A 26,743-nucleotide genomic window follows, 5' to 3' on the forward strand; every position below is an offset into this window, starting at 1 on the left:
ATAAAAATTCAATTTGATGAGTCAACTGACATTGCTACCGTGGGGGTGCCGCTCAGCTTGCAGTGCCAGTGACATATGTTTCCTATTGATTCTATGGAAGATGACTTGGGAACAAATCCTTCACTAGTATAAGCTGCCATAGCTCCACTGAAATCAATGGAGCTACGACAATTTACGCAAGCAGAGGACCTGCCCCTTGCTCTTTTGTAAAACTGTGCCAGGACACACAGCTGATACTTATCCCAGACACTTCAGGAAGCGACAAAGACTTCCACATTCTGCAGGGATGATCCCAAGACAATGAGAGACAAGAATAGCAACCTGGTCACATCCATCCAAAGTCACTGCACCCAGTGCCGCATGGCTTCTCTGTCTCATACAGCCCTAGTTCTTAGTAAGCATCCGAGAACCTGCGCTGGGTCCTTCATTAAGCTGTCAAGCAGGTGAACCTCATTAGAGGCAGTCTAATGGATTCTCAACATTTGGCATTGTTTTGCTATGACATGGGACTCCATCACTAGCAACTCCACAGGAGGGAGATGGCTTCCACAAGGTAGCAATATCCCAACAAGCTGCTTTAAGAGCAGAAATACAGGTCCTCACAAAGGATCACAAGTTTCTCCTTACTGATCCCTTCAATCATTCAGTATGGGCGGCAGGCTTCGCCAACCTTGCTGATATCTCTGAGTACCCGAATGAGCTGAACTACTCTTTCCAGGGGCAACACACAAATGCCTGCCCATTTGCACTAAGGTACAAGCCATTCATCAGAAAACATGAACATTGGTCTTCCTGAGAATAGACAAAATGTGGGGTCATTTGAGACTTCAAGACAACACGTCTGCAAACTTGTGTGGATCAGTAGAGCCCATTCAATTATATTTTTATAGTTCCAATTAACTCATTTAATTAATGTTAATGTCCTAAGGCCAAACATCTAGTACGGTAACATGAAGACATGTATGAATTTATGATGTTGTCCAGCAAAAGTGAAGCATAGAAGTAGTTTTCATTTTCGCCCCACTGTATCTAAACCAGGGGTCGGCAACCTTGCAGAAGTGGTGTGCCGAGTCTTCATTTATTCACTCTAATTTAAGGTTTCACGTGCCAGTAATACATTTTAACATTTTTAAAAGGTCTCTTTCTATAAGTCTATAATATAGAACTAAACTATTGTTGTATGTAAAGTAAATAAAATGTTTAAGAAGCTTCATTTAAAATTAAATTAAAATGCAGAGTCCCCCGGACCGGTGGCCAGGACTTGGGCAGTGTGGGTGCCACTGAAAATCAACTTGTGTGCCGCCTTTGGTTGCCTACCCCTGATCTAAACCTTTGGAGACATCCAAACACACGTACATATACACACGCAATTAACATACGGGCATTGTGCTAGACACCCCTTGTTTCTCAGAGAAATAGTAATACTATCGTATTCTGAGTTTATATGTCCCCTCTCATCCAGAAGGATCCCAACGTGGGTTACAAACTCTAGAAGTTATGGACATTCAGCCACCTCTGCGGTGGAATGCTGCAGCCATTATTATTACTCAACAGGCTCCAGGTGGACAGAAGAGTACTGCCTTATCAATTACCACTGTATCATCCACTAGCCACGTACTACCCCAATCTTGCTGAACCTGGCAGCTGAGTTCTCCCAATGTCCTACACAAGATGGTACAGCTGCAACCCACAAAGAAGCCTCGAGATTCCTAAGTAGGGGAGGAGTGTCTTTGCAGTGATCTAGCCGCCTATGTTTACTTTGACACTGAGGTGAACATCAGTGTACTTGCTTTTCATCTCTAGAGATCTTGGTTCAAATCCTTGTCAACACAACAAGCAAAGGGATTTTGGAGATCCCATTTTAACCCCAATTTGGATTTATACAGAAACCTCCCATATACTTTGGCAAGACTAGGGCCTGGTCTACACTAGGGGGAAGCGGGATCGATCTAAGATATGCAATTTCAGCTATGAGAACAGTGTAGCTGAAGTCGACGTATCTTAGATCGACTTAGAATCATTTACTTCGCGTCCTCGTGGCGCGGGATCGACGTCTGCCACTCCCCCGTCGACTTTGCTTCCGCCTCTCGCCGAGCAGGAGTTCAGCAGTCAGTGGGAGAGTGATCAGGGATCGATTTATCACGTCTACACTACATGCGATAAATCGATCCCCGATAGATCGATCGCTACCCGCCGATCCGGCGGGTAGTGTAGACATACCCTAGCCGACTCTCTCACGACTAGAATAACAAGGACATTGGAGGCGAGGGGTGATACTTCTGCCCACCCGGCTCTAGTCAGTGCAATTACCTTTCACAAGCACCAAATCCACTCACCAAAAGAACATTTGCTAGAACCTGCCCAGTCTACAACAAGTTTACAGTAACAGTGTGATGGAAATGCAGCTATTTCCCAACTGCCCAGGGACAGAGGATTCCCCTAATTTATAGCATACATCCACTCACCCCAACTTGCAGCTACCACTCTTCTGATAAAGTAAGAATGGACAGGACATTTTTCCAAGTTCAAGGGAGATCCTTGATCAGCCAAAAAGATCACTGCTGTGGAGCAACAGGAAGCACTCTTTGTCCCACCCTAGGTAACTATCTCAGTCCCAGTAACTGGCCCAAAGATTCAAAGCTACATTGGAAAGTAAACTGAGTGGCACATCCAACCAAACCACACCACGTCCCTTCCGCTCTGTTTGGGTCAGAATTCATTAACAGCCCATTGTATTAGAATACAAACACCAAACAAATACATGCACATGTGCAAACACACAGTTGACCTTAACATTTGATATCAACAGTAATCCAGTAACAGCAGGGAAGTATAACTAATAGGAAGCTTGTCTGTATTATAAGAGACTGATCTGGGAAGCAGTGTTTGGATCTAGGGTCCATTTCAGGCTACAATTTGGATTACAGCCCAGTGAGGACTAAGGTTCACTCTTCTGAGTAAATTTCTGCCAGCTTGAGCCAAACTCTCATGAAAACCCTTGTTCTCAGAAGATTCCAAATATATCTGAACCAGAACCAGTGTACAGGCCTCCTGGTCCAGATTTTTAAAGCTACTTAGGCACCTAAAGATGAGCATAGGTGCCCAGTAAAAGCAATGGGAATTAAACACCTAGGTGCTTGGGTGGGGAAGAATCACCATACACACCAACGTGCATCTTTAGGTAACTAAGTACCTTTAAAAATCTGGCCCCTGGCGGTTTGAATAAAAACTGCACAGTTGAGTTTGAACCCAAGGATCTGAATCTGACCTCTATACAGCCCAAAATTCAAAGGGGGTCAGCTTTGACATTTCAGGTTTGGCTCATCTCCCAGAAACTTTATCTGAACTTGCATAGGAGGTATAAGAACTATCCAAACAGCAGGTCTGGAAGCTAGAAATCTCACCTCTATCACATGTCGTTTCAGATGCATATATACACACTGTCCTGTTTTTCGATAGTGCCTTTCAACGTGTTCCCTTCCAAATCCCAGAAACGTGTTCATGCACACATAGAGACCTCCTTCTGAATCCTGAAAGGAATCATAGAAAACAGTTACAGTACAGAAGGAACTGAATGGGACAGAGAGACACCAGCAAGCAGAGACAGTTAGGAACCACAACCTATTGCACCCTCCCCTTATCACATTAGCACATCACACGCTTACATATCAGGTTATAGAGCACAGAGAGTTGTCTTCCTTTTAAGTATCTTCCACACCATGTGACAATGTATACCAGCAGCTGATTGGACCACAGTGACTGTAACACTGAAGGTTAACAAGGTTATGGCACCACTAAAGAGTTTACAGCAACGCAACTGCACCGGTGCAGCTATAAGCTCTCTAATGGAGCCACTCTAAGCCGACGAGCGAGAGCTCTCCCACTGACTTAATTAATTCGCCCCCAACAAGCAGTGGCAGCCATGTCGGCAGGAGAAGTTCTTCTGCCAATATAGCACTGTCCACACCGACAGTTAGGTTGGTGTAACTACTGTCGCCCAGGGGGATGGCTTATTCACACCCCTAAGTGACCTAAGTTATACCAACATAAGTGGTAGTGTAGATATAGCCTAAGTGTGTCAAGACCTGATGTCTAGTAGCAGGCCTTGAAAAATCCATTTGACTATTCATCCTTTGCAAGAGGAAGGTATCCCTTGGCGAGTGTGAGCACTTTGCGGGAAAGGGGAGGCTGCTAAGCCATCAATACCAGCAGAATCTAAGCTTTTATTTTAAATAATATAACATCTCTAGCCCTATGGTTACAAAGATAACCTTCTGAATGGGAACTGGTGCAGAGCTGTCCTCCTAAGGGTGAAAACTGGCTGACTACTTCAGTGCCTCTTCTCTTGATCATTGCTTTCCCAAGCTGTACAGAGTTACTCCCGAGATTCTGGCCTGTTTCACAGCTCCTGTCTAGAACCCACTGGGCAAAGTGAAATTGTTAATAATCATCTTGGTTTTGCTCTGCTTCTGTTTGAGACATCTATGAACAGAGGCAGGCATTGGCCCTAATCATAGAGTAAGGAAACTTAAAACAAGTATAGCAGAGGAGAATCATGAGTTACACCCCCTTTAGATTGATTAGAAAGACTGAAATCCCCAGGAGGGTCCAGGTAAAGCAACTCAGTACTTTTCTCTTTCCCAATAGCTGGGTGTTGAAGCTGGCTCACAGACCAGGGAATTGCCCCAGAATCCCACTGTCACCAGCTCCCTCCCAAATCATTCGAACTAGGGTACTAATGGTCACCTGGTTAGTAGGTGCCAGACTACTAGAAAGGGCTTGAAAAATGTATCTATTGTTCCACGGGGGTGGTGCAGAACAAAGGGAGGTCCTTTTAAAAGCACTTTGACCTTCCTTGCATTCTGATCTGCAGGATGACAAAACATCTCACTTCTGATTCTCTGGAAACACCACTAGCTGAAGTCACTCATAGCTAGCTTAGATACTGCTAGTGTATTGAGCAACAAGAGTCAACAATGGCTTCAAAATGTTACACATAAGGAACATACACATCATTCTTGATCACGAATTGTTACAGGAATAGGTGTGTTCTTGTATCTCTTGTATGTGAAAAACTCAGACATCAAGACTATGGACAGGAAACAGGACTAAATGTACTCTCTCGAGTTTGGAGTCATTGTTTTATCCAAAATCACCTGAGGTGCCGAAAGAACACTCTGAATGGCTGATAGTGCTAAAACGGCCTGGGTTATTTAGTGCCTGACTAAATTCCTCCCCAAGCATTGGGCCTATTAATCCAGTTCACCTCAAACGTGCAAACTTCTAGGCTAAAAATACAAAATTCAAACCATGTTTACTAGTCAGTGTTTCTGTTGGGGGGTGGCATGTGTCTTCTACATGGGAGTTTGTATGTATGAAAAGAAAATACAGAGTCATGCCCAAACTGCAGGGTACCCTTGCTAAATTAGAGAGAGGAGATGGGCACAGCCAGCCAGGGTAGTTTATAATTTCATATCGTCATCTCAGTGGCTTTGTTGTAGACGCTGATCTGTGATGAACATCCCACGGTTACTGCTGTGAACTTTACGTGTGCAAGATGAAGTTGGACTAAAACAGATTTTAATATTACAGATGCATACACAGAGCACAATACTAGCTGTTTGCTGAAAGTCAGCTACTTCATATCCTCCCCTCAAAGGTAGCTATACATTGCTCCACCACTTACCCTAAATCTCTCTTTACAAGATCCCAAAGCATGTCATGACTTGATCAAGCAACTCTCTTTCATACAAGTAGTCCTTATTTACACATATGTTCCCATTCGTGTCAATATGGCTACTTATGCAGGAATTTCAAGCATTGGAAAGGGCTGCAGGATTGGATCTTATACACATACAGTACCAGTGAAATGCTGCTGTTTCTGTGATGGAGAGCAGGAGTCAGAAAACTGCTGAATAGAGCACGACACAGTAGCAATGGTGGAGATGAACAAGCGGAGGGAGGAGAGAAGAGAGAATGACATTTTATCCCAAGACTCTTGGGCAAACACTTTCCTCTTGTGAAAAGTAATGTGGTTTCTTTAACATGAACCAAAACAGACGCACCTTTGGTTTTTCAGGTTCACCTGAAAGATCTGCAATAGCAAACTGCATGGTTTGCACTTCTCCTGCAGAGTTCTGTCTTACAAGGCTGAACTGACCCTGCTGGGATCTGTCAGAAGTGTGTGGAGTTAGAGGAAGGGTTGTCTAGGTCTTTCAAACCTAAGATCAGCCCACCCAACCATTCAGAACTCCAGTGCCTAGAAACTACAATGATGGGTGTGCTACAGCCAGAAGTCATGTCTTTAAACTATTCAGCTAACTCATCTCTATTTTATTCATCATCCACTTGGGGGAAAAAAATTATTTATGCATTCTATTCATGGCCGTCCTTAGGATTTATGGGGCCCTATGCAATATTATTAAACTGGTGCCCCTACGCCGGCGCATTCGGCTCTGTGAATATGGCCCCTGCCTTCTGCCTGGTAAGGCGACTACAGAGTGCCCTGGATGTGCGGAAACTGACTCACTCTTACCTGCTGTCCTGGTTATAGGTGCGGACTCCATGGGTGGATGCGCTGGGGAAAATTTAGTGGGTGTGGAGCACCCACTGGCACCAAGCTCCCCTCCTACGCCCCCCTCGCCTCTCGCACGCCGGTGGCCCTGAGCTTACCAGCTCCTCCCCCTCCCTCCCAGCGCTTTTGGAGCGCTGCGAACAGCTGATTTGCGGCGTTCAAGCTCTGGGAGGGAGAGGAAGGAGTGGGGACGGGGCGCGCTCGGGGAAGAGGAGGGGCAGTGTGGAGCAGGAGTGGGAAGAGGCAGGACAGAGGTTTGGGGAAGGATTGAAGTGGGGGCAGGGCCTGGAGCAGAAGTGAGGGGGTCAAGCACCCCCCGGCAAGATGAGAAGTCAGCTTCTATGGTTTCAGTGGTGCCCCGGATTTTCGGGTGCTTTACATATGCCTAAGGATGGCCCTGATTCTATTTAACATCAACCCCCCCTGAACTTTAAACGATCAAGACCTTTGAAGCAAGGGTTGCATCTACCATTATGAACCACCCAGGACATCACTGACATAAAGTAGTAATAATAATTTATTTTAAAATCATCCCCAATATATGTTTTCATAGATTCACACAGTTTAAGGTCATAAGGCACCATTATAATAGTCTTTTTTGACCTCTAGCATAGAGTTTTGCAGACAAATACACACATAGATCTTTAGTATACGAAACATGGAATCCACCTGCCATATACGGTCATTCCTTGTCCCTTTTCTTTTACATCCTTTATTATCTCCACAGCTAAAGCATTCTCACAAAAAGTCAAGGCTGCATCCCAGTTAAAGGAAGCCTGTGGATGCGCGGCCTAAATAAAAATATATCCCATTGTCAATGGATAGGTGTTTCGGGAACTTTGTTTACAATTCTGTTTTCTCGGAGACACTGCGTTCTCTTTTTTCCCGGAGCGACTCCATGACAGCACTCAGCTCTTTTGGTAAGAAGGCTATGGCAACTATTTGACATTTTCAGGACATATGCTAAATGTGGAAGCTGCGTAAGTTAGCTGGTGGTTACTAACAGGAGAGTTATTTCTCTCTGTTCTCTCACACAACCTGGAGAGAAGAAAAGATTGTGTTCAAAAGTCTAACACAGTCATGGTAAAACAGCATTAATGGTAAGGACTAGATCTCTCTGATATATGAAATTCACCCTTATGCAGAGAGCCAGGCCCTTGCTCCACTTAACACCCATTCTAGCCCTATTCTGAGGGCCTACATTCAAACCCTATTCCGAGGGTCTAACTGGGGCCCTGGGCCTTGTGCTGGTGAATTTCACCTATAGGAAATACCATATGGCCTGGAAGGAGGCAACATTCATCCTAGACTTCTAAGAGGCTATGGTGGAAAACCTTTTTTACTGATTTTTTTTTTTAATGTGAGTGCATTTTTGTTTTGGTGAAAGGTGCCAGAGACTCAAGCACACTACTTATCTGCAAACAAGAACAAAATACAGTTCCCAGGGACTGGGAGCTCTCTACAACCAAAATCACGAAGGTTCAGTAGTGAGGTGCATAAAGAGGAGTTTTACTGATCATGCCCATGCTACTGTAGTATCCACTCAGCCCGAACTAAACAACCAAAGTCCTGTCCCAACATGCACTGGGATCAGTGTAAACTCTGGGATGGAGAACCTGGAGACAGTGTTTTCTTTTACTTTTTCAAAGTCCTAAGACAGTGTTAAGGTGGAAGCTTCTACCCACTGCTCTGACAGTGGGCCTTGATCCTGACCTAGAAGGACCTTCTAGTAAGAGACTAGTGCAGCCTTCTCACCCATTCAATCCTGGCAAACAAGCAGAATCTTCCCCTAAAGATTGAGGGAAGGCTTTGTAACAACATGCACCCACAAAGTGGGAGTAAATGCAAGTTTTCCTTGCAACACTGCTTACTATGCTTCATCATTTACATTGCAGGAGTGACCACAGTGTGCTAAGTGCTTTCCAAACACAGAGGAAGGCACGGTCCCTGCTCCAAAAAGCAGACAGTCTAGAAAGATTATCTTATATCATCATTTAGACAGTACTTTGTGTTAAAATAAAGGCTGGAAAAGGCTTTCCCGGAAGGGAATCCATGGAGGTATAAAGTTAAAACATGATAGGATCCACCTCCCTTCAAACTTTGGGGAGAGAGGAGGGAGATGGAACAAGAACACTGGTGATGGGAAGGCTGGGGAACACAAACACCAATCCACAAGGAACCAACATGAGATCACCATGTCTGTGTGTTCCATTCTATGCATCCGAAGAAGTGGGCTGTAGCTCACGAAAGCTCATGCTGAAATAAATTTGTTAGTCTCTAAGGTGCCACAAGTACTCCTGTTCTTTTTGCGGATACAGACTAACACGGCTGCTACTCTGAAACAGGACACCAACAGCTTTCAGATGCTAATGGCGTTCAGTCCCTACCAACCTGATTTGGATTTGAACCGGTGACCTGTATCCTATTGCCAATCCCTGAGCCACCCAGTCCCCTAGGGAAATCTACGGTTTAACATTTTCATTTCCTGACATGACTAGGATAATAATGTATAAGGACATGTGGTTGTTACAGAGCCGCTAACATGGTGAACAGTCACATAGTAAAACATACCAGTATGTACCACAGGAAAGACGAAAAAGGATACATTAAATCTCATGATCCTCAATAATTATCTCAGATGTTACAAGATGATAGTAGTTACCAGGGGATTATCCACCAACAACTAATCTCTAATTGAGATTTCTTGCATTAAGGGACAAATCCTTAAGCCAATGGAATCGATGGGAGTTTTGCCATAGTCTTCAACGAAACTAAGATTTATCCCTACAGAAATGATGAGCCAGTGAAACATTTTAGGGTCCTCCTGAGAGAGATAGATCATCTGTGATCACAATCACAAGTCTGGTTGTGGCCAACCAAAAACCTCCTGCTGTAAAAGAGTACAGCTATAATACAACCTTTACTGTATTTGGAAGGGTTAAAAGAGAATTTCTATAATATCCAGAATGTAGGAACCTGACAGTAGCTTAATGAAGTGATAGCCTTCCTATTTCATAAATGTTTAAAAGGTCAAAAGATAGCAGAAGCTTCAGAATTTAATAATCATCTGAACAATATGTAATTGCTTACAATGGGGAACAAAAAGAAAGCAGGTGTCTCACATTCTCCATTGCTACTGACACTGGAACAATAAAAGCAAATCATGTCAGAGTGAATGAATACAACGGCACATGAAGATTGCCCCAGCACAATTAAAAAAAAAACAACACATCCCAGCCACCAAGTATACCAGATACAGTAACCTGCATTAATTTACCAGTATTTAAACTGTGCATTGGGTGCTGGAATCTAGTCAACGTGCTATTGGGCAAGAACACAGACACAAGCCTGCCACTTGATTAATCAAGATGCAGACACAAATGAATGAAGCAGTAAAGAACACCACACACAAATGAGGGATGAAAGGAAAAATCTATGGAAATGCAGAGTGGAGAGAAGACAAGCAAACTACAGGAAGGGGGGGGGCAGGAAAAAAAGAGATAAAAATAAAAGGCAGGACAAGCGGGACACAAGAAAAAATGACTGGGGAAGGGGAAGATGGAAGACAGGAGGAGAATAAGAGCAAGGCTGCTGGCAACTGGACTAGTCCAAACTATAACTTCCCACCTCCTTTTTTTTTTTAAACAGAGTCACTATTTTATTTTATTATGTCTTGTCATCAGTGTATACAAAACAACAAATGTCGGAGAGAAGAGAGGTCAGGAATTTCTATTCATCAGGTACACAGGAGCAAGAAGACATTCAACTCTGTTGAAAGGTGGCAAATTTTAAGCAGTTAAAAGGAAATACATTCCCACTCACAATAGTTAGCCTGGGGAACTCATTGCCACAAAAGATCTTTGACACTAAGATCTTAGCAGGATTCAACAAAGGATCAGACATTTCTATTGATAGAATATCCAGTTACAATGCTACATATTACTAATATAAACAAGAGGTTTGGACAGGGTATAAACCTTCATGTCTCCAGCTTAAAATCAACTTTTAGGTATTTTGGGTTAGGAAGAAACTTTCCCTTGGGACAGATTACCCCATAACTGCCTGTTGAGGGTTTCTTACACCACCTCTGATGTACCTGGTACTTGCCACCATTGGAGACACGATACTGAGATAGATGGACTGTTGGTCAGATCCAGCGTGGAAATTCCTGTGTTCCGTTTGATAGTATCTACACAGAGACACTAAAATGAAACCTAACCACCATTCTAAAGATCGCTCGCTTCTGTAAGTCAAAGCAGTTCCTCTCATGGAACCAGAGATCTCACCATTCTGAAGCAATCTGTTTAGGCATGTTCACAAGCAGTAGCATGGCCTCTATATTACTGAGTAGTTCTGATGGCAAGACAAAGAAGGCTCATGGAGCACTCTTGACTTGTGACACAGGAACAGAAATTATATTCTGCCATGGGATCCAGCAGATATTAGTCCTCCTAGGGCAATGGTGCCCAAACTTTTCCTCTTGCGCCCCACCCACCCCAATAATGGAATGTGTCCGTGCTCCCCTGGGCCCAGAACCGGGGCTGGGGGCCGGGAGTAGAGCCAGGGGCTGGAGCCAAAGTCGGCAGTTAGGAGTGAGGCCGCAGCCAGGGGCCTGGAGCCACAGCTGCAGCCAGGGGCTGGGGCAAGGTCGGAGCAGAACTGGGGGCAGAGTAGGGCTGGGTGGTGCTCCCTCCCCGCCTGGGGTTGGCCCAGACCCTGCTGGGCCCTGTTAGGGGGCACACCCCACAATTTGGGGACCACTGTCCAAAGGACATTTGAAGGCCTTTGAATAACCACATGGTACATGAAACTCACTTGCAGTTCAATCAATAATAATGATGGTGTTGATGGCTGGTAATACCCAGATTTACACCGTTGCCTGTGTTTATAATATCCTTGTGTAGCTATGTAAGGAAAACCCCAACCTGGTGGATAGCCAAAGCAGCATGGCTGTTTCTCTTATGGGAGCTGCTGCGTGCGTCACCCCTGCAAATTCTACTCATACTTGGCTATTTTAGAGACTTGGTGTAGAAGTAACAATCTGGTTAGTTTTAGTATCAAAGTGCACTGCCAGGCAGCAAAGAACTCATCCATCTGAGAGGTGTAAGCTACAATATCTTCCTGGAGCGCAATGAAAATAAAAATGTGGTCCCTGATGTGCCCCACCACCTAACTAAAGACCTTCAGCCATATCTAAACAAGGATCGCTGCTCATACTTTGCAATCTGACACATGCAACCAAGCAATGCACCACATCAGTAATTCCAGCACAGGAAAAACAAGCCACTTTGCAGCTCAGCCAAAATCATCTGTCTGGAGCAATGTCCAGATTTATTAAATTCTTGTCACCTTTTGCTCTGCTTTACTGCCTCCCCACCCCATCATTAAAAAGAGACAATGGTTTTCATATCTGTGTTGAGATACTTTGACCTAAGGGAGAGCCAGTGACTAGAACACTGTTGTTACTAGAAAGTTACATGCAACAGGATCACTGATGCCAATTACACACTCACTAAAAGACTTCAGTCTGCATTGTACTGTCCGATAAATAGCAAAGCATACGGCAGTTGAACCCTATGGGAATTCTCCTAATATAACCATTACTGACCTCCCCACTCACAAAACCAAGTCAGCAAGATCTACATTAGAAGCTGTCATCAGCAGCAAGATTTTGCAGCTGCAACGAGGCTGAGCTTTGTGCTGCTAAAACAAATCCCTTTCTGCAACCGGTGGAAGCGAGCTATAGGACCAAACTAACAATCTATGTCAGACAGGTAGCGTGCACTGCAGTTGCAATATTTCACATGCAAGATCTAATGTTCAGAGCAGATATGTCTAAGATATGCAAAATCTGAACATAACACATTGACACTCCAATTTCCACCCCTTTTTCGGATGTCATCTCTCCCTGTGTCATGTTTTGCCTGAGCAAGTTTGCAAGTTCTTCAGGGCAGGGATCCTGTCTTTTATGTAGTGCACAAGACATACTTATAGTCTATATCAGTGGTTTTCACACTTTTTGTACTGGTGACCCCTTTCACACAGCAGCATCTTAGTCTGACCCCCCCTTACAAGTTAAAAATGGGAGTAATTTAATTTAATGGGAGCTCGGGGCTATCAGCCCCACAGAGCCAACAGATCACGACCCCCATGTAACCACCTTGTAACCCTCTGAGGGGGCATGACCCCCAGTTTGAGAACCTCTGCTCTATATAAATAACACTGCAAAAAGAACAGGAGTACTTGTGGCATCTTAGAGACTAACAATTTTATTTGAGCATAAGATTTCGTGGGCTACAGCCCACTTCACTGGATGCATGCAGTGGAAAATACAGTAGGAAGATATATATTTACACCCAGAGAACATGAAACAATGGGTGTTACCATACACACTCTAACGAGAGTGATCAGTTAAGGTGAGCTACCACCTAAACTTGCAACAAAGCCCGCTGCCAACTCTGTCCACATATCTATTCGGGGAACACCATCATAGGACCTAATCACATCAGCCACACTATCAGAGGCTCGTTCACCTGCACATCTACCAATGTGATATATGCCATCATGTGCCAGCAATGTCCCTCTGCCATGTACATTGGCCAAACCGGACAGTCTCTACGTAAAAGAATAAATGGACACAAATCTGACGTCAAGAATTATAACATTAAAAAACCAGTCGGAGAACACTTCAATCTCCCTGGTCACTCGATTACAGACCTAAAAGTCACAATATTACAACAAAAAAACTTCAAAAACAGACTCCGAGAGACTGCTGAATTGGAATTAATTTGCAAAATGGACACCATTAAATTAGGCTTGAATAAAGACTGGGAGGGGATGGGTCATTATACAAAGTTAAGCTATTTCCCCCTCTACTGTTCCTTCTTGTCAACCGCTGCAAATGGACCATTTTGATTACCACTACAAAAAGTTTTTTTCTCTCCTGCTGGTAATAGCTCACCTTACCATACATACTCTAATGAGTGATCAGTTAACACCCATTGTTTCATGTTCTCATGCGTCCGATGAAGTGGGCTGTAGCCCACGAAAGCTTATGCTCAAATAAATTTGTTTGTTTCTAAGGTGCCACAAGTACTCCTGTTCTTTTTGCGGATACAGACTAACATGGCTGCTACTCTGAAATAAATAACACTGTTGCCCTTTTTGACCCAAATGGGTAATCAAAATTCAGGGCTCTGTGGGTGATTCAGTTGGGAACAGAAATTGGTGGCAGCCAGATACTTCTTTGATGCAATTTTGTTTGTTTACAAAGAATGTACAAAATCCTGCGCCTCTGAATGCAGAAGGAACCAAGAACAAAAAGAAGTTTCTTGCTTCCCAGGCCCCCAAACTCTTTTAGCCAACACCAGAACCAAAGGCTCTCTCTAGCTTTTTCCAGGGTAACAATTGTGCTCACAGGTGGCGGCTACTGCTTGGCTTTCTTGCTTTTTCCCTACTCCCAGACAGTCTTATCTCTTCTCAGTTTCTTTCTGTGTGTTCTCTCACACATCTACACCCAGTCCCACCTGGTCACAATACCCCGTCGAACCCTCCACCCCTTCAGGGCCTAGTGCTAGTTTCTGGGCAGACTCTGTTAGGCTTGGTCTACCCTAGCAACTTATGTCAATATAACTACATCGCTCAGGGGTGTAGAAAATCCAGTCCCCTGAGCAACACAGTTATACCAACCTAACTCCTGGTGTAGACAGCACCATATCAATGGAAGGGCTTTTCCCATCAACATAGGTACCGCCTCTCAGGAAGGTGGAGTACCTACCCTGATGCAAGAAGCCTTCCCCTCAGTGTAGGTATCATCTTCACCTAAGCACAACGGTGGCGCCACTGCAGCCTTTAAAGTGTAGACAAGCCCTTGGGTTTTGTTTTAGGTGTGGTCCTGTAACTGTCTCTTACAGCTATCTTAAATGGAGGACTCACTCACACATCAGCTTGAACCAGGTTTTAACATAACCCATTGCAAGGCTTCTCCCAGCTCATAACAATATGTATGTAAAGAGAAAAAGTGGGTGACGTAATATCTTTATTGGACCAACTTTTGTTGGTGAAAGAAACCAGCTTCTGAGCCTACACAGAGCTCTTCTTCAGGCCTGGGAAAGGTACTCCGAGTACAGTTACTCCTCACTTAAAGTTGTCCCGGTTAACGTTGTTTTGTTGTTACGTTGCTGATCAATTAGGGAACATGCTCATTTAAAGTTGTGCAATGCTCCCTTCTAACGGTGCTTGGCAGCTGCGTGTTTTGTCTACTGCTTGCAGGAAGAGCAGCTCATTGCAGCTAGCTGGTGGGGGCTTGGAACCAGGGTGGACCGGCAGCCCCCCCATCAGCTCCCGCTCCCCTAAGTTCCCTGTGCAGCAATTGCCCAGCAGGCTAGCAATTGCAGCAGTCCCTCCCCCGACTGCCATGTGCTGCTTCTGCCCTCTGCCTTGGAGCTGCTCCCCGAGCCTCCTGCTTGCTGTGCAGGGGGGAGGAGAGGAAGAGGGGGGCTAATGTCAGGTTGTCCCTCTCCCCCCCTGCTCCTGCACCCCACTTACCCCATCTTCCATAGAGCAGGGGGGACACACCAGGGCTCAGGATGGAGGGAGCTTGCAGCAGCTGCGGTAGGCAAGCTGATCTAATTAACAAGGCAGTGTACGTAAAGGGGAAATGCGCATATCTCCCTCATTCCTGCTGCCTTGTAGAGTGAGAGAGTTAACCCTTGAGGGCTCAGCCAATTGCTAGTTCATCATTTAGCAGTAAGGGAAATATCCCACCCTCTGACTCCTCCACCTCAACCAAGCTTCACAATCATCATCACTATGTACCAGTATTAAATTGTTTGTTTAAAACGTGTGTGTGTGTGTGTGTATGTATTAGTCTTTTGTCTGGTGAAAAAAATTTCCCTGGCACCTAAACCCCCTCATTTACATTAATTCTTATGGGGAAATCGGATTCGCTTAACATCGTTTAGCTTAAAGTCACATTTTTCAGGAACATAACTACAACGTTAAGTGAGGAGTTACTGTATTACAACTAAACACAAGGTAAAACAGATTATTAAGCATAAAGAGTTAACACATGTTGCAAGAGACCATTCAAGTTTAAGTGGGCAGTACTTCAGCAGCCATAGGGCAAAGAAGGTTTGTTGCCATGAGCCATAAATCCAGTGTCTTTATTGAGTCCATGCCTTTTAGTGTCTAGCAAAATTAGGAATTTAAGCTCCCAGGCATGCCTTTTGAAGGAGTTGTACAGGTTTCCTTTCAGGATGAGCACTGAGAAATCAGATACGGAGTGACCGACGTGTGTCTCCTGATACGGGGGGAGGGCACAATGTAAAGGGGAGGAATGTGACCACCCCACGTGTCTCCTATGGGAGGAACTTCCAGCCCCACTTCCCTGGGCCAGGGCAGAAAATCCCACCAGCTCCTGGGTGGGCTGGGAGCCAGGATCAGGGACAACATGCCTCTGGGCCCAGCCCTGGCTGAGCAGAGGCCAGGGAACCTGCTCCCGCAACCTTCCCCAGCACCCCCCCACCCTGCACCCAGCGCAGGGACCACCATGCTCTCCCCACCCCACCAGTTACCTGTGGGGAGGAGGGACTCTGTCATTCTCCTGCTCCACCCGCCCCCCACCCAGGGTATGTTCAGCCACTGTCCCCTAGCAGCTGGCTCCAGATAGGGAGAGAGAAAGAGCCGCTTTTCATGCAACTGAAGGTGGCTGCCCAAGAGAGCTCGGCTGGGACATGGCCTGGCTCGGCTCAGCTGAGCGAGCCTGAAATGTGTTGTGGGGAGAGGGGGCTCCATCTCGCTCGGCACTGTCCCTGGCAGCCTGGCCTGGGCGGGGAGTGGAAGCCCCTGCCTCCTCACTTGGAATCTTGCAGGCAGCTGCCACACTGCACAGAACAGGGACCCAGAGCAGCCAGCATGAGAAGAGACTGGTCCCACCACATCCGCTCCCCACCCGGCTGCCAGGGACAGGGGCTGAACATGCTGGGGGGGGAGAGGGGGCACAGCAGGAGAAGAGCCTTCTCCCTCTCCCCCAGCATGCCAAGCAGAAATCGGGGGGGGGAGGGGGTCACTTGACCTCACATGTCCCCCTTATGTGTGAAAAGTGTTCACTCATGGGTGATGTGGTGTGTTTGTCTTTTATTATTTTTATGAGTGTTCATTTGAATGTGTAGTGATTGTCTAATCTCACCCACTTAGTTATTACTGGGGCAATTACTGCATGGAATGAGGTACACTACATGTTGGGATAAGCAGGTGAAGGACCCATACATCTTGAAAGGTGTATTGTGAGGGATATTCATCATCATAGCAGTGGAGATATGGCTGCAGGTTTTGTATCTGTTGTTATGGCAGGGTCTGGTGCCTCACTGAATACATGTGCTGCAGAGAATTAAAGTTTATTTAAATATAGCTTTTCCTACTCCCCTAAATAATGGACTATCAAGTTCAGCTCCAAACAAAGGAAGAGAAGTCACAACTGACAAATTGATGAAAGTAGAAAACCTAGCACAACACACCACAGCTGCACGCATACCACAGTCATTACAGTGGACTCAACATCAGACCTTGAGAGTGAAAACTACAGGCTGCTACTGTTTGGGCTATGAAAAAGCAGTAGGCTATTATACTATCCAGGGCCAGCCACTAGAGGGAGACATGATCACACATACTCACACTAGGCAACTAGCATTTTGTAGACAGTCTGCCTTTCCTTAAGAATTCCAGCAAAAAGAATGAAAGGCAAAGCATCAGAGGTGGATTTGCCAAGGCAAAGCAGAAGTTTGTTAGCAGATGAAAATTAGTTAAAAAATAAGACATTACAAGGGTCATTTTCTTTTCAGTTATCTTAAGAGCAGCCAGTAATTTCTTTTGCAGCTAACATGCCTACAGAATGTCACCATGGCTGTCAAAAACGTGGAAATGTTTCTTCAGTTCTAACGTAGCAGGTTTAAGGAAGAAGATTGTAGATTTCAGACCCCAGAGCTGTTTAACAGAACCACTGAAGCCTATCTGATCACTCCCTCTGAAAAACGCCACCCGTATGACAAATTGTTTGATTAGGAGTAATACTGCATGGGAAGATACACGTATCTTAAATGTCTCCTTTCATATGCTCACACCTCTGAAATCACTAAAGAAACGGCACTCTTTGTAAAATAATAAAAAAATAACTTTGCTCAGATTTTCACCACAGAAAATCAGACTAAAAACTGGAAAAGATCATAAGGCTCCATATTTCTTGAGATAGTTAGCAAAACCTACTACTGTTTCCAATAATTAACCAGTTTCCTGTGTCCACTAGAACAATAATACTTTCTACCTTCTAGAGTTCATGGTATTTTGCAGACTTCAGCAGGTTAATCCTCAGATTACCCCCGATGAAGTTGGGCAATATTATTTCAATTTTACAGATAGGGAAATGGAGTCAGAGAGTTACGTAACTTTCCCAATATCACATAGTAAGTCTGTGGCAGAGCTGGTACTTCCTGGCTCCCAGTCCTGAGCTTCAACCATTAAACCATTCTCATTCCCAGTGACAGAAATCATGAATAAATTGACAGCAAGACAAGCTCTCAAAATACCCAGGAAATTTACTTTCTTGGGAGAGAAAAAATAGAGGGTGTAGTTTATGAGTGATGGTTTTATGGTGTTAATGACACAAACCCTGGGAATAAAATCTTGTATTGAAGAAAAGTGCCAGAACAAGGAATCTTACAAGAGCTGATTCCATATAGAACATGTGAATTGTTGAACAGTTACAAATGAAGCAAATGGAGTTAGAAAAAATTGTAAAGACATGTGGGAACATTAACTGGGATTGAATATTATAGGGGAAAACCATTGTCTCCTGGGTTGAAAATATAACCAGTAGCAAAAATGCCAGCAAGTAACACAACTGATAGGGATATTTTGTTAATATTTATCTTTTTTTAATACTACAGAAGCAACCCTGCATTCTTCTTTCTAAGCTAGATATACACATCAACAAAAAGCTGGATGTCTGGAGTTTATACATTCCCACACACAAAAACAAGTTAGCAAACTAACCCAACACAAAGCACACCATGGCAAATGTCTTCCATTAACCAAGACAATAACCTGTTTGTACACTGAGCTACAATTACCGCCCACACTCCTATTTCAAAAAGGAAACAGGGAGAATGAAGTTTTGCCATTTTCAAAATGTGTAAGTGACTATTTGGGTTGCTTTACCTCTCATAGTATCTTGCATTAGTTGTCTTAGAAATTAAACCCAACTAGCATCATGCTAGTCATTTTATAGGTAAGGCATAGGATTCCGAAATAAATCTTCTATCCAAAGAAGTATGAGGACTGGTATGATTTGAAAAGGTTTCTAAAACTTTTGGAACATTGGACAACAGATATTGGGCTTGATTCTGCAATCACTGGGGTTGCCCAGGTGCAGACAATTTGGCCCACTGGATACCTACAAACTTGTTTAAACAAGGATTTTCAAAAGCCTGGGCCTAACTCTGTTCCCGCTGAAGGCAATGGGAGTGCAGCACCTTTGAAAATCCTCCCTGGAGGTGATAATTAAATACTTTTGCTGTGCAACATGAGGTTGTTTTTGAATTTTCCATTTAATTTATAATGATATTTGCCAGGTTTTCCCATTTACCAGAAACTTCTTACAAGCAATAATGTCCCAGAGGTTCAACGTTAGTTAGGTACGAGCTCAAGCAGTAAATTTTAAGACACATTGGTTTTGTGCCTCTCTCCCCCTCACTCCATCCCAATGATATCTTTGTTGCAGAGTCTGGTTTGGCACTTTTAATCAGTACACATCCCAGCACAGGGAAGGCTGCTGGGTGACACTTGAGAACTGAAGTATGTGAGTAAAAATAACCTGCCTTCCACTAGACATGATGAACACCAGACAGCTGAGTCACCTTTCAAGCCCCTTTTAATTTTCCAAATTAAAAAGAAATATCAAAGAGAGAAGGATTAAACATCCAAAAATGAGAGCAGCACAAACTGAAAACCCTGCAGTTCAGATTCCATATGTCCTTTAGATTTCTCTCTCTCGCTCATCACAGGCTGCAACTTTATTTCAGTATCTAGTACTCACTCCATCTATGGGTAATTTAAAAGGACACAGATGACTTTAATTTATCTTTTATATCAGGCAATTTCAAAAAAGTTTCGTTTCCAATACAGCATGAGAATTAAGGGATTTTCTGCTCCACTGTTAATGTTTATAAGGGTATTTTTCAGCAAGGGAGAAAGGTCCAGATCCTTAAAAGGTATTTAGGCACCTATTTCCCATTGAAATCATATTTAGGGGTCTACCTAAATATCTTTGGGGATCTGGGCCAAAATGATTAAGGATCCCATCCTGCGATTGAACAACTGCACCCTTGAGAGTCCGGTGCTCTGCAAGAGCTCAAGTCATCACTTGCATGGATCCAACTGCAGGATCATGGCCTGACTAACACATGGTAAAGAGTGAAAGTGACCACACATCCAGTGTTCATTTGACACCAAACAAAAGCAGCTAGGGGCGAGAGGGACACTTTACTAACTTCTTTCAGTATTAGCGATTCTAGACTAATTGCAACTATTGGAGATAAACAAGTTTCAGGCCAAATTGTGATTTTCAAGTTGACTGGGACCCTTTACATTGAGGGCTTCTTAAAGATGCCCTAAAACAATAGAATAAGTAGAGATCCAGCAGGAAAACAGAGCCATCCATGTGCATTTGCCAACTAACATATGTGAATGAGAACATTCATTGCCCCTTTCATTATCTGTATGAAAGCTAAAACAACTCAGCAAAGAGCACACAGACTCTAGGAAACAGGGCCGGCGCAACCCATTACGCGACCGTGCTAACATTTGGGGGGCAGTGACCGCATCTTCGGCCACCCCGGTCATCGGTGGTATTTCGGGGGTCTGCCGCCTAGGGCGGCAAAAAGGCTGGCGGCACTCTTGCTAGGAAATTGCTGAGGGCCTCAAAGTTTACGGCCAGAAGGAACCACTAGATCATCTGTCTGACTTCCTTTATATCACAGACCACCAATACCCACCAGCACTGACACACTAAGCCCAACAACAAAAATTAGACCAAAGTATTACAGCCCAGAGGAGACTAAATGATTATGTGCTACAGGCTATGAATAGGAAGGACCAAGGTACAATAAAGCCTGCAGCCCTTGCAATATCAGGGAAGTGATTAAGTGAGATGTACCCAGATAACCCCTGCAAGTGACCTGCACAGACTGGATGGTCCAGAAAATAGCAAAATCACCCAGGAAAAAAGAAATCTGGGTCTAATCAATTATGTCAAATTCCCTTTGGGGGGAAGGGTAGGAAATTTTAGCACCTCACACAATCTGCCACTGATTTGTGCTGAAGGATCTATTCAGCTGCAACAGACCAGTTATAAATCAGGACAGGCCTGTGATTGGAAAATAAAACAAACCCCAGCCTGGGGAGCACAAGGACTGAGGGAAGCCGGATTGCAAAGAAGGAAGCCTACATTCAGCAGCCAGAAACCCTGCTCTGGAAATAGAGATAGTTAAAACTAATTTTCTACTTAAAATAATACATGCATCTCAAAGCCCCTTGCACGTTGCAATGCCTCTGAAATCATGCAGCAGGGAGACTTTAGCTGGCACCTTCCCATCTATTCCCCACCCACCCACACAATTCAAATGTTGCTGAGCTCAGCTGCTCCCAAGACAGACAACTCCATCCCTTCCCCCACCCCTCCAGGCAGTCAGGAAGCAGATTTGCACTTGGGGATGAGGAGGAAGTTAATAGCCCAAGGGGATGGTTGAGAGCCTGGGTTACAGCACTGGGGAGGCAGTGGGAGCCTGGGGGGCTACCCAAGGGGGATCTGAGGGGCTTGCAGTCAAGGAGAGGAAAATGCAGCAGGTGGAGTGGGAGAACAGGGAGGATGATAACCATGCAACAATGGGAGGTTTGCTGCTTGGGTTTGGAAAAGAGTGAGAAAGCTGGGGGGCGGGGGGTTTGCAACTGGGAAGGGGTAGGTTTCCAGCCTAGGGAAGATGCAGTAGGGGCTGCCACAGATTTGCAGTGAGGGCGGGGGGTAGAGGAAGCAGGGGAAAAGGGGGAGATTTGTGGGTGGGGTAACGGCAGTAGGGAGGCTGCAGCAGACGGGCAACGAAGCAGGGTGTGGGAGTGTGCCGGGGGACGGACAGGGGGGAGGTTTGCTGCCTGGGAGGACGGGATTGGGGGAGGTTTGCTGCCTGCTGGGGAGGTTTTTGCCTGCTGGGGAGGTTTGCTGCCTAGGAGGGAAGATGGGGTTGCTGCCTGCTGGGGGAAGGAGTGGGAGGTTTGCTGTCTGTGGAGGAGGGTGGGGGAAGGTTTGCTGCCTGCCCAGGGGAAGGTAGGAGGGGAGAGGTTTGCTGCCTGCCCTTGGGGAGGTTTGTTGCCTGGGGAGAAGAGGTTTGTTGCCTGCCGGGGTAGGGGAAGTTTCTGGCTGGGCGGGAGGGGAGGTTTGTTGCCTAGGGGGGAAGGTGGGGGAGGCGGAAGTTTGCTGCCTGCCCAGGGGGGAGAAGGGGGGGAGGTTTGTTGCCTGCCTGGAGGGGGGCGGAAGGCAAGGGGAGGGCGGTCTGTTGCCGGTCTGGGGAAGAGGAGAGGGGAGGTTTGCTGCCTGGGAAGAAAGGCGGGAGGGGGAGAGGTTTGCTGCCTGCCCTTGGGGGGGAAGGTTTGTTGCCTGGGGGAGAAGAGGTTTGCTGCCTGCCGGGGGAGGGGGAGAAGAGGTTTGTTGCCTAGGGGAAGGCAGGAGGAGAGATTTGTTGCCTACCCAGGAGAAGATGGGGGTGAGGTTCGTTGCCCAGGGGAAGGCGGGGAGGAAAGAGGTTTGTTGCCCAAGGGGAAGGCGGAGGGGAAGGTTTGCTGCCTGCCTGGGGAAGAGGTTTGTTGGCTGTGCAGGGGTGAGGTGTGCTGCTTGCCCGGGAGGAAGTTGGGGAGAGGTTTGCTGCCTGGGAGGAAGGTGGACAGGAAGAGGTTTGTTGCCTGGGGAAGGCGGCGGGGAAAGAGATTTGCTGCCTGAGGGGAAGGCGGGGAAGGTTTGTTGACTGCCGGCGGGGGGTTGTTGCCTGAGGGGAGGTTTGCTGCCTGCCAGGGGAGAGGTTCACTGCCTGGGAGGAAGACGGGGTGGGGAGGTTTCCTGCCTGGGGGCAGGCGAGGGGAGGTTTGCTGCCTGTCTGGGGAGGTTTGCTGCCTGGGGGAAAGGCGGGGAGGTTCAGGAGAGGTTCGCTGCCTGGGGAAGGGGGAGAGGATTGCTGCCTGGGGAAAGGCGGACGGGGAGGTTTGCTGCCCGGGGTGAGGTTCGCTGCCTGGGGGAAGGCGGGGGAGGTTTGCTGCCTGCTGGGGAGGGGAGGTTTGCTGCCCGGGGTGGGAAGGCGCGGGGATAAGTTTGTTGCCTGCCCGGGGTGGGAGGTTTGCTGCCTGCCGGGGTGGGGGGTGCAGCGGGGCGGGTTTGCAGCCGGCGGGGCTACTGCACTCACCGGGCACTCGTAGGAGAAGGCACATTCCGTCTTGTAGACCCGGTCCCCGGACTTGGGCACGCGGATCGTGGGCATGTAGGGGACCAGCAGCTCCCCCAGGTCCCCCGCCGCCATCTGCGCATCCCTGCCGCTGCCGAACAGCGCGGCCCGCTGCATGCTGCCCCGCCGGCCGGCCGGCCGCACCGCCCGCGAGCCAGGGGAAGGCAGAGCGAGCGCAGCCGGGCCCGGGGCACGGAGAGGCGGCCTGAGCCGGGCCCGGGGGCGGAGCGGGGAAGATGCTATTTTTAATCCAAGGGCAGCGGGAGCGGCCCCAGCTGCAAAGCCCCGGGGTCCTGGCGAGGGGGGAACCCGGGGGCGGGGGAGAGGAGGAGCCCCGGGGAGGATGGATGGAGGGAGGGCAGCGCCAGGAGAGGCTGGGAAGGGAGGGGAGGGTGGACAGCAAGGAGGGGAGGAGGGGCATGGGAAGCAGGCTGGGGCAGGGGATTGGGAATCCTTCAGCTCCCTTCCCCTAAGCTGTTGAGGGGAAGCTGGGCCCATTGACATTAGATAGAATCTGTCTAATTCTTTCCAGGGGGCTTATAAAAACTGTCCCCCGTCACTCCCCAACCCCAGGCTCCTCCCCAGCAGCCAGCCAGCCGGGCTGGTAAATCCTTACATCTCTCCTTGACCCGGGCCCAGGGAAGCACTGGGTGGGAAGCATAGGACTGTTGGGCCATGTTCTGCAGGAGGTCAAGCTATATGTTCCTTCTAGTGGTCCCCTCTGGCTTTAAATTCCAGGAAAGACAAGGCTCTTCCACCCTGTTAGCCCTGCTGTAAAACGTCAGCCGCAGAGGAAGGGCTGATTCTGGCAACCAAATATTATAGGTTAAAGAACTTAGAGCTGACCATTTTTTTCAGTTTACTCCCACCTGGAGGTTGGGCCAGGCATCCTGCCTCCTCTACGTCTGACTGCAAGCCCAGGAACGGTCTTCATGTGTCTTGTACAGAGCTGAGCGCCCTGTTCTGTGCATGAGGCAGTGCTGATGGAGGCAGTTGGTGGATTTGGCATCAAATATCCTGATTTCTGTTGTTGTTTTGCCACTTACTAAGAAGCAGCTGGCAACAACGGTGAGAATTGAAAACATCAATCCTGTGTTCTTCAGCCTTCCTCGGTGCCCACATTTCACGTCGGTACAACAGAGTTGGGATAACTGGGGTTCTATGGATCTGCAGCTTCGTAGCAAGCTTGAAATCACAACATCCCCACAGAGGCTGCTAAAGGAGCCGTAACACGTCAGTAGCTGTTGATAGACAAGTCTCCTCGTTTTTTAGAGCACCCTCCAGCACCGTCTATTACGATGCCTCACCCAGACAGTTTAATACCAAGCAGATTGTAATCTGGAACTGGAGGCTGCTTGATGGTCATGGCCAGGAACTTGGTTTTATCTGGATTAATAACCAGACCTACGTGTGCTGCTTCGTGCCTCACCAGACTGGCCAGCAGACGCAGTGGTTCACTAGACTGAGCCAGCCAATGTCATTGGCATATTAGAGATCTCAAAGCAGAATGGCATTCCGCTTTACCCCTCCAACTCCTGCCTCTTCAAGTTTATCCATCATCCAGTCAGTGCTGATATTGAATGATGATGGTGACAGAGCACAACCTTGCCCAACTCCTATGGAGAAAGGAAACCATGCTGTGTTTTTGCCATTGACGCGAATGCATCTTTCCATTCCATTATAGAGCTCTCCTATCAATGATGCTGTTGTCCCAGGGATGCCAAGTCACCTCATTGGATCCCACAAACTTGCTTGATTTACTGAATCAAGGGCATTATAGAAGTCTAGAGACAATGCTGTGCGTGGCTTATTAAATCCAGCCATCTTCTCAAAAAGCTGTCTCAAGGTAAAGAGCTGGTTAACAGTGGACTGACCAGATCTAAAGCTGCACGGAGTATCTTGGGCTTTGCCACAAAGTGCATTGATGAGCTGAGACCTTAACATGGAAGCAAAGACTTTCCGTGGAACAGACAACAGCATCATACTGCTACAGTTGCTACATTCACCTTATCACCCTTTCTGAACAGAGTAATCCCCTTCTTCCAGTCATTGGGGATGATAATATGCCAAATGGCCTAGAAAAGCTTATGGTACAGCAATGCTCTCACCCGTCTTCAGCAACTCAAAAGTGATGTAACAAACCCCTGATGCCTTCTCAGCACATGGACTGTGATACGGGATCTCTTCTTGCTTGAAGGAAGCAGGCTGTAGTGGAAATTCCTGACCCTCTTCAGATGGAAGAGGGACTTCAAGGGATGGACAATTGAGGAGCATCTTGAAATGACTCTCTCACTAATACAGCTGATTCTGACTGATGCTGCCGTCCTGACTCTTTACTGAAGAAGCTGGTGCCACCTACCCTGCAAACACTGCAAAGTTGAATAAAGGGTGCAGAAATCAGGGCTGGACTGTACCTATATATAAGATCTTACCATCTAAATAGACAAGATAGGGACGAGGAAGTAGTATGATCTCCATTTGACATAGGGGCAGGTGAGGCACCAAGAATTTAAATTATTTTCCTGAGGTCATGCAGGAAGACCTCCTTGAATCCCAGTCCAGATCCTTAACCACAGGACTATCCTTCTCTTTCACTTCATTTCTGCTTTTTCTAATTTTGAAAGGGATATTGATAAGGTAGAGAAAGACAGCAATGACGCTATAAAGGTTGGAGAACAGGAGCAGAAAGATGAGTAGCAGCAAATTGCAGAAAACATTTGAAATAATTAGTTTTTCAAAGGTACACACAATAAACCATTAAAAACCCATCAACAGCAAGAGAACAGAAACCACTAAGCCTCTTCAAGTGAAATCAGAGCATTTAGATCAAAAGATAAAGAAATAGAGCTGTGACAGGGTTAGTGTGGGCTAACTGCTATAGTTTGTATGTGGTCCTTTTTTCAACAAACTATCCATTGGTGATGTTGGGAACTGTGTGTGAAATACGTATGGTGGAATGTGTGCACAGAATTACTCTAGATTTACAGTGAGGTACCTGAAAGCTTGTCTACACTTAAGACACTACAGTGGCACAGTTGCGCTGCTGCAGCTGCACTGCTGTAGCCCTTCAGTGTAGACACTACCTACTCCAATGAAAGGGATGCTCCCATTGGTGTAGGTAATCCACTTCCCTGAAAGGCAGTAGCTAGATCAATGGAAGAATTCTTCCATCAACCTAGCACTGTCTAAACAGGGACTTAGGCTGACTTAACTACGCCGCTCAGGGGTGTGGATTTTTCACACCCCAACCTACATAGTTAAACCAACCTAACTTTCTAGCATAGACCAGGCCTGAAATCAGAATCTCTCTCAAACAATCTTGGAGTTAGAGGAACTGTTGGCCTGGTCTACACTAGAAAAGTAGGTTGGCATAACTACGTTGCTCGGGGGTGTGAAAAAATCCACCCCTCTGAGTGGTATAGTTAAGCTGACCTAAGTCCCCCTATAGACAGTGTAATGTTGATGGTAGAATTATTCCATCAACCTAGCTACTGGCATAGGTAGTGTCTACACTGAAGCATCGTGTGTGTAGACAAGCCCATTGGATGTTAGATAAGAAACTGAGGGCAAGTCTACACTACAAAAATAAGTTGACATAAGTTACATCGACATACAGCTGCCACAGTAATTA

General features: G+C 46.3%; 1 protein-coding gene and 1 long non-coding RNA gene across 5 annotated transcripts in view; one reads left to right on the top strand and one right to left on the bottom strand.

Annotated features, from left to right (window-relative positions):
• USP13 (ubiquitin specific peptidase 13) overlaps window positions 1-23,424 on the bottom strand; it is a 77,789-nt gene extending 54,365 nt beyond the window's left edge. Inside the window, exons 1-2 of one of the 3 annotated variants that reach the window (XM_039487849.1) lie at window positions 23,074-23,424; window positions 3,405-3,530 (exon numbers count right to left, since the gene is read on the bottom strand). In XM_039487849.1, coding sequence (XP_039343783.1) covers window positions 3,405-3,530; window positions 23,074-23,229 — 282 coding nt within the window. In that variant the 5' untranslated portion in view covers window positions 23,230-23,424. Of the gene's footprint in view, window positions 1-3,404; window positions 3,531-3,621; window positions 3,643-23,073 lie in introns of those variants that run through there. The other 2 variants (XM_039487848.1, XM_039487850.1) reach the window with 2 other exon arrangements.
• On the top strand, window positions 21,340-26,086 carry LOC120371726. Of its 2 annotated transcripts, none has more exons than XR_005584545.1 (2): window positions 21,340-21,472; window positions 23,971-26,086. It is a non-coding gene; the product is annotated as an uncharacterized LOC120371726 (long non-coding RNA). The 2 variants fall into 2 exon arrangements; XR_005584546.1 differs by having other exon boundaries at window positions 21,418-21,518.
• Window positions 26,087-26,743: the final 657 nt, after the last annotated feature.

This window comes from Mauremys reevesii, linkage group 9 (assembly GCF_016161935.1).
Source record: "Mauremys reevesii isolate NIE-2019 linkage group 9, ASM1616193v1, whole genome shotgun sequence".
NCBI classification, from domain to species: Eukaryota; Metazoa; Chordata; order Testudines; family Geoemydidae; genus Mauremys; species Mauremys reevesii.